Source organism: Microcebus murinus, chromosome 1 (genome assembly GCF_040939455.1).
Source record: "Microcebus murinus isolate Inina chromosome 1, M.murinus_Inina_mat1.0, whole genome shotgun sequence".
Classification (NCBI taxonomy): Eukaryota; Metazoa; Chordata; class Mammalia; order Primates; family Cheirogaleidae; genus Microcebus; species Microcebus murinus.
Window position 1 is genome coordinate 67,654,207 of NC_134104.1, and position 15,128 is coordinate 67,669,334.

The following is a 15,128-nucleotide window of genomic DNA, read 5'->3' on the forward strand; positions in this document are numbered from 1 at the left end:
CAATGGAACAGATAACAGTATTAAATAAACCATTAGATTTCAAACACTGGATGTAACCCTGATACATTTTTGTCTTGTGTCCAACAATCTGGGAGAGCTTTAAAATAAAAAGAAAAATATTAATAAAACAATTTCTTACCTTCAGGCAAATGTAGTAAGTGATTTCTTCTTACATTAAGGTCTCTCAAGGCCTCCAGATTACCAATTTGGCAAGGTATAGTTTGAATTTCATTGCAGCTCACATCCTATTTTGAAAGGATACAAAGTAAAGATTGTTTTAATATTACAAATTTGTCTGCTTTAAACTATCTATAAAATGGTCCTTCTCAGCTGTAAAAATAAATTATGATTCTGTGCCCAAGAATAATTCCATAATTTATACTTGCATTTAATTTTAAAAACTGATTGGCTTTGCCTGATTCTGTACATTTTATATAGAGCTACATGAATTGTGTGAGAACTAAAATTAAGTAACTTAAGATGTGAATAGGAGGCCTAGAATATCAAATCAAATGAAAATTTGGTGAAAAGGTAGAGTACACAAAAGTATAAAAACAAATCTATTAGGACAATAATTTCATTTTATGCTATTCTAATGAAACTAGAAAAAACAATAGAAAGATAAAAATTATAATAATAAAATTATTTGAAAGGAAATTCTAGTTTCAAAATACCAGTTCAACTGTTCATGAATATAACATAAAAATGCATAGAAGATGACTAAAATCATTATCAAACTGAATGTGAAGGAAAAATAATAAAGTACACATAACTCAAAGGCTATGGAAAAACGAAGTCTGCTCTACTAGCATTTGATCAACCTCATTCCAATATATACACTGGATAAGATTTCTGGTATCTTGGTTACTACCTTGAATCATGCTCTGAAAAGAGACTATCTATAGGTTCCAAGATTAATAAATTCAGAATCCTCTAACTCTGAGATCAGCCAAAATAATTGTAAACTCATAATCATGTATAGCAGAGAGAAGCTCCCTAGGTTAATAGAAGCTCGAAGCTGCCACATTAACAATTAAAATCCCTCCAATATGAGTAAAAGAAAATAATACATTTATTATTTAAGAGAAGACTGCTTACCAAAAACTTCAATAAACTTCAGACATTATTTTTTAATTTTCCCAAAATATTCTTAGAGAAAGCAATACTATTTTTTACTTTTCCTACCAACTAGTGATTGATGTAGAATCAGAAGCTAGATGACTTAGTCCAGTGCTTTAGGCATTAAAGTTTAAAAGAGTTCTAAAAGAAGTTGAAAGGATATAGGTTCAAATCCTAGCTACGAAAAAAAAAAAAAAAGTTGAAAGGACAGGAAAATTGAGTCTGAGCCAAAAGGTAATAGCAGTTTATAACAGATCTCTCAGAAAATATGTATATGTTGAAAGACAGCAATTTACTTTCACTTAAAAATGAAGGGGTAGAAAGGAACGAGGACGTTCCAGAAAGACCATCAGATAGGAATTATAAGCTTTAGGGCTACTAATTCTTTTTTTTTTTTTTTGAGACAGAGTCTTACACTCTGTTGCCCAGGTTAGAGTGCTGTGGCATCAGCCTAGCTCACAGCAACCTCAAAGTCCTGAGCTCAAGTAATCCTACTGCCTCAGCCTCCCGAGTGGCTGGGACTACAGGCACATGCCACCATGCCCAGCTAACTTTTTCTATATATTTCTAGTTGGCCAATTAATTTATTTCTATTTTTAGTCTCGCTCTTGCTCAAGCTGGTTTCGAACTTCTGACCTCGAGCGATCCTCCTGCCTCGGCCTCCCATGGTGCTAGGATTATAGGCGTGAGCCATCACACCCAGCCAGGGTTACTATTTCTTACTCTGCCACAAGTTCCTCATATGATTGGGAGTATCAATTAACCTCTTTTATAGGAAACTAAAAGCAATTTCTGTGAGACATCGCTATCTTTTAAGTATTTAGGATTGAGTAAGTAGAAAGAGAAAGTTTAAATGATTTGAAAATAAGAATTTGTATCAGAGTATAATTTACTACTAGTTCATGTTCTTAACTCAAGTTCTGAAGAAATGGCAATAAATGTACATTTTGGACTTTACTGCCTGGGTCTAATAGACTCTAAAAATAGTGGTCTAGAATCTAGATTTAATATATTTCTGAATTTTTTTTTTAGAGACAGAGTCTTGCTCTGCTACCCAGGCTGGAGTGTAGTGGCATGATCACAGCTCATTACAGCCTCCAACTCCCATACTGTGAAGGCCTATTAGACTTGTTCTTTCAGTTTTTCTTAATTCCTTGTCAAAGCACTTGAGTACTGGTCATTCAGTAAATGATTCATTACCATTACTGAAAAATAGCTCAAAAACCTATTTTAGTAATAGATCTTTACTATATAAAAGAGTATAATATGACTGTGAATATATATGAGATAATAAAAAATAAAATATTCACTTACAAGTTCTGTCAAATGTCTGAGGTGTCCAATTTCTTCCGGAAGAGAGACCAGTTTGTTATTACTTGCAATTAAGACTTTCAATGGCAAATTACACAAGTGTACTGGCAATGTTGACAGTTGGTTCCGACTAAATAAGTGCACAGAAAAAGAGAAGAGTCAGGTCTCACCACTAAAAAAAGACTTTTCATCTTTCTCATTCTACACTCAGTAAAATAACAAATATGAATCTTGCAATGAAAAAACAGGATATTAGATTTGAGTTCTAGACTTCATTTCATCGGTTGTCAGTTTTGTGGTTATAGGCACAGCTTTGAACTTAACTGTACTATAGAGATTCCTCATTTGTAAATTGAGGATCTTAATATCTCCCCTACTTATACTGCAAGGTTCTTGTACAACAGAACTCCTTTGTAAGTAATGAAGTACTATATAATCATAATATTATGTTACTAAAGTAAAATGTATATAAGAAAAGATGATAAAAAGGGTAGATAACCGTTATCCCTTTTTCCTTCTGAAGTGGAGTTATAAACAAAATTTGAAATCTATTTTCCTCATCATTACAATATTATAACCAAATATACATAAATGATTTAAATATAGCTCTATGATAAAACAAGTGATTTCATATATCATACCAACTAAGTTATAGGTAAAGAATTTTTATTTATACAAAAACATACAAATCAGAACTAAAATAATAAAACATCTCTCATTAGAGTAAATATAAATTAAATTTTATGTATATAGATTTAACCTTTTAATCTTTTAGCATCAATTCCCTCCCAATTTTCAAGATATTTTGCTGATATAACTAATATAGATCATGAGTCCTTAAAACTGTTTAATCTAAAGCCGGGCGCAGTGGCTCATGCCTGTAATCCTAGCACTCTGGGAGGCCAAGGCGGGAGGATTGCTCAAGGACAGGAGTTCGAAACCAGCCTGAGCAAGAGCGAAACCCGTCTCTACTATAAATAGAAAGAAATTAATTGGCCAACTAATATATATAGGAAAAAAAATTAGCCGGGCATGGTGGCGCATGCCTGTAGTTCCAGCTACTCGGGAGGCTGAGGCAGTAGGATTGCTTAAGCCCAGGAGACTGAGGTTGCTGTGAGCGAGGCTGAGGCCACGGCACTCACTCTAGCCTGGGCAACAAAGCGAGACTGTGTCTCAAAAAAAAAACACAAAAAAACCCTGTTTAATAATAATTCCATTCCTAGACACTTATCTTAAGAAAAAAGTAAACATTCATATATAAAGTTCTCTATTAGTATTATTTTTATCATGGTGAAAAACTAGAAGAAATTTAGTACCCAAAGGAAAACAGATATTTAAAAGTATTTAACTGTATAACAAAATAACATTATTTGTACAACAAAATACAAACATTATGTTAATAAAAGGAAAAGATAAAAATAAACAAAAATAAAATAAAAATTAAAAAATAAGACATTTTTATTTTGTTGTACAGTTAAATACTTTTGAATATCCATTTTGAATATGCCTACAAAGGACATTTCATGACAAGGGGAAAAATTATTTTAAAAACCTGACTGAGGCCGGGCGCTGTGGCTCACGCCTGTAATCCTAGCTCTTGGGAGGCCGAGGCGGGCGGATTGCTCAAGGTCAGGAGTTCAAAACCAGCCTGAGCGAGACCCCGTCTCTACTATAAATAGAAAGAAATTAATTGGCCAACTGATATATATATAAAAAAAAAAAATTAGCCGGGCATGGTGGCGCATGCCTGTAGTCCCAGCTACCCGGGAGGCTGAGGCAGAAGGATCACTCGAGCCCAGGAGTTTGAGGTTGCTGTGAGCTAGGCTGACGCCACGGCACTCACTCTAGCCCGGGCAACAAAGTGAGACTCTGTCTCAAAAAAAAAAAAAAAAAAAAACCTGACTGAAAGCCAGAAAACAGAAAAACAGAAGGAAAAGATCATCTATAATTACATGACTCATATACAACATTCTGATAAATTTTGTTTTTATTTTTTTTATTTCAGCATGTTAGAGAGGTACAAATGTTTAGGTTACATATATTGCCTTTGCCCCTTCCCAAGTCAGAGCTTCAAGTATGTCCATCCCCAGACAGTGCACACTGTACCCATTAGGTAAGAATATACCTATCCCCAGCTCCCTCCTTTTACCTGCCTGACGCTCGATGAATGTTACTATCCTAAGAACACATATAGAAATTGCTGATATAAAAAGATAATATGAATATCTGTAAATGTTTTAGTAAAGAGAAGAAAAAATTGAAAAGACCACATAAAACCCAAAATTTAAAATAAGAAAACAATATTCTTACCTAATATTTAAGAATGTTAGAGCTTGTAGGTTTAGAATTGCCTCTGGGATATATCGAATGCAATTTTGGTACAAGTTGAGACTTTCAAGAGAAACGAAGTGACATGCTTCTAAAGGAATTTCTGAGAGGCGATTTCGTGACAGGTCTGAAAGAAAAAATATGTGAAGTTTAAAATCAGTCCTTGGAACTTATTTTTTTTGAAGTGTTAGATAAATAAGCAGGTTTCATAATTATTTAAATTCCCCAGAGTTCCTTACTATGGAGATTAGTCCAAAGTAAGCATTCATGCTTGTTAATTGACTAAATAAACCATTTTAACATGTCTCTAAACCTGTTGCTGGAAAATGCTCATTTGAGTTTCTACATATACTAAAAAAAAATAAAACCATTATTCTTTACAAGTAACACAAGTTCTAAGGCATATCTACCTACAAATTACATCAAAGATCATTACCAGTAAGTTCCAAATATCCTAGGAAACAAATGGATCCCTAAAAACCACCTTCCCAAAGGCACAGAAAACATTTTGAGGTTTTTGAAAAGCAAAACAAAGCAAAACAAAATATACTGTCCCTTTCTTTACTAGTCAGAAGATAAAGGTCATGATCAAAAGGACTCAGGAACCATCTTTGTGCCCATTGGCCAAAGATGAGACAATGTGAACTTCAATAAAGATAATCCCAGTGTATTGAAATCTATCACATATATTAAACTACATGAGATTATGACATACACCCCCCCCCCAAAATATAACAGAGATCCAACTCAGTATTTTTTTCAGCTATTTTTTTATTTGTATATATTCATGGAGCACAACTGCAATTTTGCTACATTGATATACTGCATTGTGTTAGTCAGAGCCTTCAGTGCATACATGAATGAAGCAACATACATTGTACATATCAAGCAACCACCCAACATCACCCCCACTCCAACTCTCCTACCCCTCCAAGTCTTCATTATCTATCATGCCACACTCTGCTTCCATGTGTACACATTATTTAGCTCCCACTTATAAGTGAGCATATGCAGTATTTGTCTTTCTGTGTCTGAGTTGTTTTACTTAAGATAATGACCTCCAAGTCCATCCATGTTGCTGCAAAAGACATGATTTCATTCTTTTTTAAGGCTGAATAGTATTCCATTGTGTATATATACCATACTTTCTTTATCCACAGTTGATGGGCACTTAGGTTGATTCCATATCTTTGCTATTGTGAATAGTGCTGTGATAAAAATAAGAGTGTAGGCATCTTTTTTAATATATTCAGTCCTTTTCCTCTGGGGAGATTACCAGCAATTTATCTTATAAACTGGTAAATTAAGGGAAAGAAACAAACATTTATCCTGCTTTCCCCCATATGAAGGTATCATTGAATAACCAAATAGTTAAAACACAATAAAAGTGTTCTAGCTATGAATGAAAAAGAATAATAGAATATCACCCCCAACAAATTAATGGATCTAGAATTGAGCACCAATGGCTGTTATCTTTATAAAAAGACAATCAGAAATCACATGCCTCTATCAGGTGAATGAGGCTAAAAAAAAAATTATATTAGAAATCATATGCCTCTCACTAGAAAAACAGAATATCACCTATGATTTTGCCAAAGGCACACAGAACCTAAGTCTAATCAAACTTCTGGATCACCTACAAACTTTCAGGAAACACAGAGGACAAAGGAATATACTGATATACCATCACTCTATCATTCTCCACTTCTATTTTATTAAATATACTATGAAATTCATTTGCTCACCCGTTTTCTCTTTTCTTCTTCTTCTGTTTTTTCTATTGGGAATTACTTGGTTCCTTTATTGGGAACTTTGTAGATGGAGGACCTGCTAACATATTCTCTGACTTTCTGCATATCTGCTAATATCTTACTTTCGCCACAAGTAAATGGTACTTTGGCTAGGTATAGGCACAGTTCTTTTCTTAGTAATCTGTAGGTGTTACTCTACTAGCTGTTAGTTTCCAGTGTCACACTGAACAGTCTAGTCACTAGTGCATATCTTATAATTTTTCTTTTGAAAGCAGCTTGTTCTGTTTGCCTATCACACTCAACACTCTAGTGCGGAACTCAGTGAGCTCTTTCAACCCTTCTTCAACTAGAGGAAGTCTCTTCTATTATATTTTTAGTTGTTTATTGTATCTCTTCCATTTGTTCTTTTTCTTTCTTTATATTTTTTTCAGTTTTTTGGTTTTTTTTTGAGACAGAGTCTCGCTTTGTTATCCAGGCTAGAGTGAGTGCCGTGGCGTCAGCCTAGCTCACAGCAACCTCAAACTCCTGGGCTCAAGCGATCCTGCTGCCTCAGCCTCCCGAGTAGCTGGGACTACAGGCATGTGCCACCATGCCCGGCTAATTTTTTATATATATATCAGTTGGCCAATTAATTTCTTTCTATTTATAGTAGAGACGGGGTCTCACTTTTGCTCAGGCTGGTTTTGAACTCCTGACCTTGAGCAATCCGCCCGCCTCGGCCTCCCAAGAGCTAGGATTACAGGCGTGAGCCACAGCGCCCGGCCATTTTTTCAGTTTTGATATACTCTTAAACTTACTCTTCCAGACCATTAATTTGAATCTCGACAAAAATCATCCTCTCTACAAATTAATATACATATATATATGTTTTTCCCTCACATCATTTTTTTAATTCTGTGATTAAAAGCATGCTGCTTTATTTCTCTTGAGAATCTCAAGAGAATAATTTGTTTTGTTCTACTGTCTAAACTTGTGATCTATCTCTTCTAATAGTTGTATTTTATTGAAGTTACTTGTTTTGGATATTCTCCTTGTTCATCCTCTCTCTGGCGGTTGGAGTATCTTTATGTTAATTATTTTCCTTTTCCAATTCATGGCTCTCCTCATCCTTGAAGCTCAGGTCAAGCTGCAAGGATACCATAAATGGCAGTCAACTCCAAAATAAAAGAAGTAACCTTTAAAAGGGCTGGAACTAACCTTCCCCTCTAGGGCACAGCTATTTCTGGATAGATCAAAGAATATAATCAAAGTTTTGATTATTGTCCCATAGGCTTTTGCCCCTTGTTTCCATTTAAACACCAGTATATCCCAAGACTCACACATTCTCTGTGGGCCCTCCATGCTTGCCAGCCCTAGAGCTTTAGGCTGAAGTGGTCGTTAGTAACTAAACTTGGGAAAGAGACCATCTTGCCAACTTGCCTCCTCACTGCATATTCATTTGGAAAAGGTTAATAAAGCCCAGTTAACAGAAGCCATTAAGTACTTCAGACTAAAAAGTTCCCATAGAATCACTTTGTGAATGACTTCTCTCTCTCTCTCTCTCTCTCTTTTTTTTTTTTTTTTTTTTTTGAGACAGAGTAGCCCAGGCTAGAGTGCAGTCGTAGCTCACTTCAACTTCAAACTCCTGGGCTCAAGTGACCTCTTGCCTCAGCTGCCCGAGTAGCTGGGACTATAGATATGCACCATGGTGCCTGGCTAATTTTTCTATTTTTAATAGACATAGGTTCTCCCTCTTGCTCAGGCTGGTCTCGAACTCCTGAATTCAAGCAATCCTCCTGCCTCAGCCTCCCAGAGTGTTAGAATTACAGGCATGAGCCACCACACCTGGCCCGAATGACTTCTTTAATACAAAATGTAACAAAAATTATTCTATCAATTCCTATTTAAATGTTATAATTTTAAAAATTGAAGAAATTAAAGAAATTAACATCAATTAAAACTGCTCTTTAAATATTTAAGTTTAACCCAATAAAAATGACTTTGGGCAACAAATTAAAATTAAGTAGAGACTATTTAAGTTCAGTTAGCTTAATATTTGTATTATAAACCTGAATTATTTAAAATCCAGAAAAATGTAACAGATGATGTCTTTTCATTTGTCTAATGGGGGAAAACATTTTATTTATACTAATGAAGAAAAAAATGACAACTAGATATATACTAAGCTTAGATGCATCTCAATAAACTACTCCTTAATTTTTAAATAATTAGCTAATTTAAGACATAATCTGTTTACTTTCAAATCCAGAGTTTTTAAGGATTCTCATAAGTTTTTCCATTTTTAAATTGTATTTTAATTTGGAAAGACAAGTAGCTTCTTCCTTGTTTTAACTGAGTAATCTCTTAACATGCTATAAATTTGTGAATAGAGAGACTAAATTAGTTACTTGGGTCATATTTCATACTATGGAAAACACTGCAAAATAATACTGGTTTAGGCCGGGCGCGGTGGCTCACGCCTGTAATCCTAGCACTCTGGGAGGCCGAGGCGGGCGGATTGCTCAAGGTCAGGAGTTCAAAACCAGCCTGAGCGAGACCCCGTCTCTACCATAAAAATAGAAAGAAATTAATTGGCCAACTAATATATATAATATAAAAAATCAGCCGGGCATGGTGGCTCGTGCCTGTAGTCCCAGCTACTCGGGAGGCTGAGGCAGGAGGATTGCTTGAGCCCAGGAGTCTGAGGTTGCTGTGAGCGAGGCTGACGCCACGGCACTCACTCTAGCCTGGGCAAGAAAGCGAGACTCTGTCTCAAAAAAAAGAAAAAAAAAATACTGGTTTATAAAAGATATTTGTTATCATATTCCCCTCAAGGAGAAAATAATTTTACAGCCACAGAAATGTAATAAAAGAAGGCCAGGTGTGGTGGCTCATACCTATAATCCTAGCACTTTGGGAGGCTAAGGTAGGAGAATCAATGGAGGCCAGGAGTTGTAGACCAGCCTGGAGAACGTAGCAAGACCTCAGTGAGCTATGATGACACCACTGCACTAGCCTGGGCAATAAAGCAAGACTCCATCTCAAAAAAGGAAAAAAAGAAAAAAGAAATGTGATAAAAGAAGAGAAGAAAACAAATACATCCTTTCCTGCTCAAAAACAAGTTTGGATATGTTTTATTCTTAAAACTCTTTTTCCAGCTATAAAAGCAAACACAAGTTAACTTCATAATTCAGAAGACTGCATTAAAACATACATGTGTTCAAAGAAATAGAAGACTGCTAGTACTTCAGAAGCCCCAATGTAGCTCTTCTTGATCATAACCCCTTTCCTTCCCCAGAAGATGTAATCAATACACTAATTCTTATAATAATGATTTCCTTACTAGTTTTATAATTGTAATACTTTATAGTCTATAGTTTTACCTCCTGTATTAGTTTCCAATTGCTGCTGTAATAAATTACTATACCATAAACTGTGGCTTAAAACAACACAAACTTATTATCTCACAGTTTTAGTGGTCAGAAGTTGAAAATGGGTCTCACTGGACTAAAATCAAGGTGTCCGCAGGGCTGCATTCTTTTTAAAGCCTCTAGGGAAAATCCCCTTCCAGCTTCTAGAGACTGTCCATATTCCTTGGTTCATTGCCCCAGTACTCCACCTTAAAGGCAGCAAAGTCAGGACAAATCCTTGTCCTTCTCATGCTGCCTGCTATTTGGTTCTTCCTCCTCTGCCTGCTTTTTCCATTTTTTTTTTAAGATACCAGGTCTTACTATAATGTGCAGGCTGGTCTCGAACTTCTGGACTCAAGTGCTCCTCCTGCCTCAACATCCCTTATAGCTGGGACTACAGGCACAAACCACAGCTCCCAGTTTCCTTCTTCTACTTTTAAAAATCATTGTGACATTGCCTTCTCCTTCCACTTTTAAGGATCCCTGTGACACTGTCTGCCTCCTGCATGTACCGCCAACCACCTCCAGCCCTGCCCCAATAATCCAGGATAATCTTCCTATTTTAAAGTCTACTGATTAGCAACCTTAATTCACCTTGCCAGGTATCCTAACAAATCCACAGATCACAGGGATTAGGATGCAGACATGTTTGGGGTTGGGAATAATTGTACCTAACTACTATATACCTCCTCCAAACTTTCTAAAAGTGAAAGCATACTGTTTGCTTATTCATTTGTGAGCTTCATTCAACATTTCAGATTCATTCATGTAGTTGTATTTTTTCATGTATTTGCATATTACAGAGTTCATTTTCACTGTGCTCATACTATTTTACTATATGAATCTGTCACAACTCATTTATCCATTCTACTAAAGAGCATTTCAGTTACATACTGATGTAGATAATATATCTAGAAGTGAAATGCTGTATAAGGTATATGTATCTTAAACATCACAAGAGAACGCCAAACTGTTTTCCAAAGTGGTTCTTACCAATTTACAAACTTACCATTAGTGTACATAGTATTGTGGCTTCATATCTTTGCCAACACTGATTGTTATGTGATGTTTTAATATTTATTCAGTGGCAACTGATTGTGATTTTAAAGTGTATTGACCTTCTAGATTTCCTTTTATTGTGATGTGCATGCTCAAGTCTTTTGGTTGGTAGAAGATCTTTATAAATTCTAAATGAAGTACTTTGTCAATTATACGTTACAAATATTTTCTTCCAGTTGTGAAGTTTCATTCTCTTTACAGTGTCTTCTGATGAAATCCATTGCTTTTTTTTTTTTTTTTTTTTTTTTTGAGACAGCGTCTCACTCTGTTGCCTGGGCTAGAGTGCCATGGCGTCAGCCTAGCTCACAGAAACCTCCAACTCCTGGGCTCAAGCAATGCCTCAGCCTCCCAAGTAGCTAGGACTATAGGCATGTGCCACCATGCCTGGCTAATTTTATATATATATATATATATATATATATATATATATATATATATATATATATATTATTTTTTTTAGTTGTCCAGCTAATTTCTATTTTTTTTTTTGTAGAGACGGGGTCTCTCTCTTGCTCAGGCTGGTCTTGAACTCCTGAGCTCAAACAATCTGCCCGCCTTGGCCTCCCAGAGTGCTAGGGTTACAGGCGCGAGCCACCATGCCCGGCCGAAATCCATTACTTTTAACAGAGTAAAATTTTTTTATTAATCTTTTCCTTTATGGTTGTCTTTGCGGTTTGAAAAGAAATCTTTCATTGTCCCAATGTTGTAAAGGTATTCTCTTGTTAAAGTTTTACATTTTGACCATCACATTTCATTTATCAGGAACTGATTTTCTAGTATGATGTGAGGTAGGAGACCAATTTCATTTCTTTCCACAGTGATACCCAATGGTCCCAGTGACAGTTATTGAAAGGATCGTCTTTCTCCTCACTATTTCCCTATAAAACCTTTGTCATATACCTTCCCTATAAAACCTTTGTCATATACCAGGTACCTATATTTGTGTGGGCCTGTTTGGAGGCTCTCTAATCGGTTTCATTGCTTTTTGTCTATTCCTATGTCCGAAATACAATCTTAATTTCTATAGTTATATAATAATTCTTGATATCTAGTAGATCAAGTATTACTACCTCATTGTAGTTCTTTAACTGTGTCTTGGTTTTCTAAGTTCTTTGCATTGCCCTGTAAATTTTAGAATAAACTTGCTAAAGACAATAAAAATACTTTTTTGAGATTTTTTTAATAAGGATTACACTGAATCAAACATCAATTTGGAAAGACACAACATCTTTATAATACAGAATCTTTTCAATCTAAGAACGTTGTTTATTTCTTCATTAATTAAAGCCTCCTTGAATGCCTCTCAATAATTTTGTAATTTTCCTCAGAAAGGTTTTTATAAATTTTTTGTTCAATTTATTCTCACGTCCTTATATTTTTAGTTTTATTTTCTCATCATTTGTTACTGATTTAAAGAAATGAAATCGATTTTTATATATTGATTTTGTATCTGACATCTTTGGTAAACTTTTTGATTAGTTTACATAATTTATCTGATTCTTTTGAATCATTCTATATTCATAATTACATGGCTCTGTGAATAATGAAAGCTTTGTTTCTTCTCTTCCAATCATGATTTATGTATTTACTTATTTAATTTCCTTATTATGCTTGCTAGGACTTCTAGTACAATGCTGAATAAAAGTAGTAACCGAAAGTATCCTTGTCTTATTCCTAATTTCAAAGGTTTTCTGTGTTTATTCCTTGTTGGATTAAGGAAATGCCTTTCTATTATTCATTTGCTAAAAGTTTTTACTGATAACAGATGCTAAATTTATCAATCACTTTTTCTCCCTCTTTTGAAATTATCACAGAATTTTAATATTTTATTAGTATTACCTTAATGTGGGATTATATTATATATTATAATTATTATGTTATATATTAATAATTTTGTCTTTTATTCAACTATTTTATTCTGTTAGTGTAAAATTAATTCCTATCCTCATCAATCCTTTATTTTATTAATGTGGAATTAAATTGATTTTCTAATGTTAAACAAATCCTGTGTTTCTGAGATAAACCCAACTTATTCATGATGTATTATCCTTTATATTAGCTGGTTTAAGTCTATTGATATTTGGTTCAAGATTTTTGCATATGTAGTCATGAATGAATTTGGATTGTAATTTTCCTTTCTCACCTAACTTTGTATATACAAAGTTGGTAACTTTGATATCAACATTGTGCTAGTCTCATAAAATTTAATTTGGGAGTATTCCCTTTTTTTCCACTGACTTAAAGGTTTCATATAGGTTTCAAGTTAATTTCTTTTCATAAAAGTTTGTTAGAATTCACTGGTGAAGCCATTTGGCTTGGCATTTTCCTTGAAGGAAGATTTTTCACTCTTGATTTAATTTCTTTGATATTTGTAAGACTATTTAAGGTTTACTGTATATTTCTTCTTGAATCAGTCTGAAGTTATTATAACCTAGGATTTTGCTATTTTTATCAGAATTTTCAAATTAGCATAAAGTTGTCCATTCTCTTTATTTTAAAAAATTTTGTAGCATCTACAGTGATGTCTTTTGTTTTCATTTCTGACTGATTATTTGTACCTTCTTTCTTTCTTGATCAATCTCATCAGAAGTTTATAAATATCATAAGTGTTTTTAAAGTATCAATTTTAGCTTTGTTAACTCTATTCATTGTATGATTTCTATCTTGTTAATTTCTATTCTTATCCTTCCTTCTACTGGGGGAGCATTATGCTATTCTTTTTCTGATTTATCGATACTGGATACTTAGTATACCGAAATGGATACTTAGCCCATTAATTTTTAGGCTTATTTCTTTTCAAATATATGCATTTAAAGCTATTCTCTCCAAGTACTGCTTTATCTCTGAGTCTTTATATATAGTATATTTTTTAGACTATTATAAAATATTTATTAGAATATAAATATTTTATTGGAATATTTTCTAATTCCATAATTTCTTTTTTGACTCATTCTGTTAGAAATATAATACGTTTTTGTTTTTTGAGACAGAGTCTCGCTTTGTTGCCCAGGCTAGAGTGCGTGCCATGGCATCAGCCTAGCTCACAGCAACCTCAAACTCCTGGGCTCAAGAGATTGTCCTGCCTCAGCCTCCCAAGTAGCTGGGACTACAGGCATGCACCACCAAGCCCAGCTAATTTTTCCTATATATTTTTAGTTGGCCAATTAATTTCTTTCTATGTATAGTAGAGATGGGATCTCGCTCTTGCTTGCTCAGGCTGGTTTCGAACTCCTGACCTCGAGCAATCTGCCCGCCTTGGCCTCCCAGAGTGCTAGGATTACAGGCGTGAGCCACCATGCCCAGCAGAAATGTAATCCTTAATTTCCAAACTTGCAAGGATATCCTACTTATCTTTTTGTTAATGATTTCTAACAATTGTATTATGGTAACAGAACATACCTCATGTGATTTCAACCCTTTAATATTGTTGAGATTTTCTTTATAATAAAGCATAAGGTCAATTTTTATAAATATTTTACAAGAGTCTGAAAAGAATGAATATTCTGCATTGGGCATAATGTCATAGTCATGTCAATAGGTCATGTTTTATTGTTCAAGGCTTACCTGAACTGATTTTTTTTAGTCAGTTTGTTCTATTAACTGCTGAGAAAGAAGTATATTATAATCTTTGATTGTTGTTATTACCTTGTCTATTTCTTTCTGTAATTCTTTCAACCTTTCCTTTATGTATTTTGGGGTTTTATTGTCAGGTATCAAAATTTTTTATATTTTCCTGGTGAACTGAATTTTTTATTTTATTTTATTTATTATTTTTTTTTGAGACAGGATCTCATTCTGTTGCCTGGGGATAGAGTGCAGTGGAGTCATCATAGCTCACTGCAACCTCAAACTCCTGGGCTCAAGCGATTGGCCTGCCTCAGCCTCCCAAATAGCTGGAAATACAGTGTGTGTACCACCACACCTGGCTAATTTTCAATTTTTCTATAAAGACTAAATATTGCTATGTTGCTCAGGCTGGTCTCAAACTTCTGGCCTTAAGTGATCTTCCCATCTCAGCCTCCCAAAATGCTAGGATTACAGGAGTGAGCCATTGTGTTTTTTATAATTCTTGGCAGAGTTTTTTTATAATTCTTAAGTTAACTCTGTTATTTCTAGTAATACTATTTGGTTTGAAATCTCTTCTTTTGGTTGCTATTTTAGACATATTTTA

At 34.5% G+C, this 15,128-nt stretch overlaps 1 protein-coding gene across 12 annotated transcripts in view; it reads right to left on the reverse strand.

The window, feature by feature from the left end:
- Positions 1 to 15,128, reverse strand: part of LRCH3 (leucine rich repeats and calponin homology domain containing 3) — a 118,728-nt gene that overhangs the window by 56,068 nt on the left and 47,532 nt on the right. For all 12 annotated transcript variants that reach the window (XM_012780409.2, XM_012780407.2, XM_076002435.1 and 9 more), the window contains exons 2-4: positions 4,741 to 4,885; positions 2,434 to 2,560; positions 140 to 245 (exon numbers count right to left, since the gene is read on the reverse strand). In XM_012780409.2, coding sequence (XP_012635863.1) covers positions 140 to 245; positions 2,434 to 2,560; positions 4,741 to 4,885 — 378 coding nt within the window. The remainder of the gene's footprint in view (positions 1 to 139; positions 246 to 2,433; positions 2,561 to 4,740; positions 4,886 to 15,128) is intronic.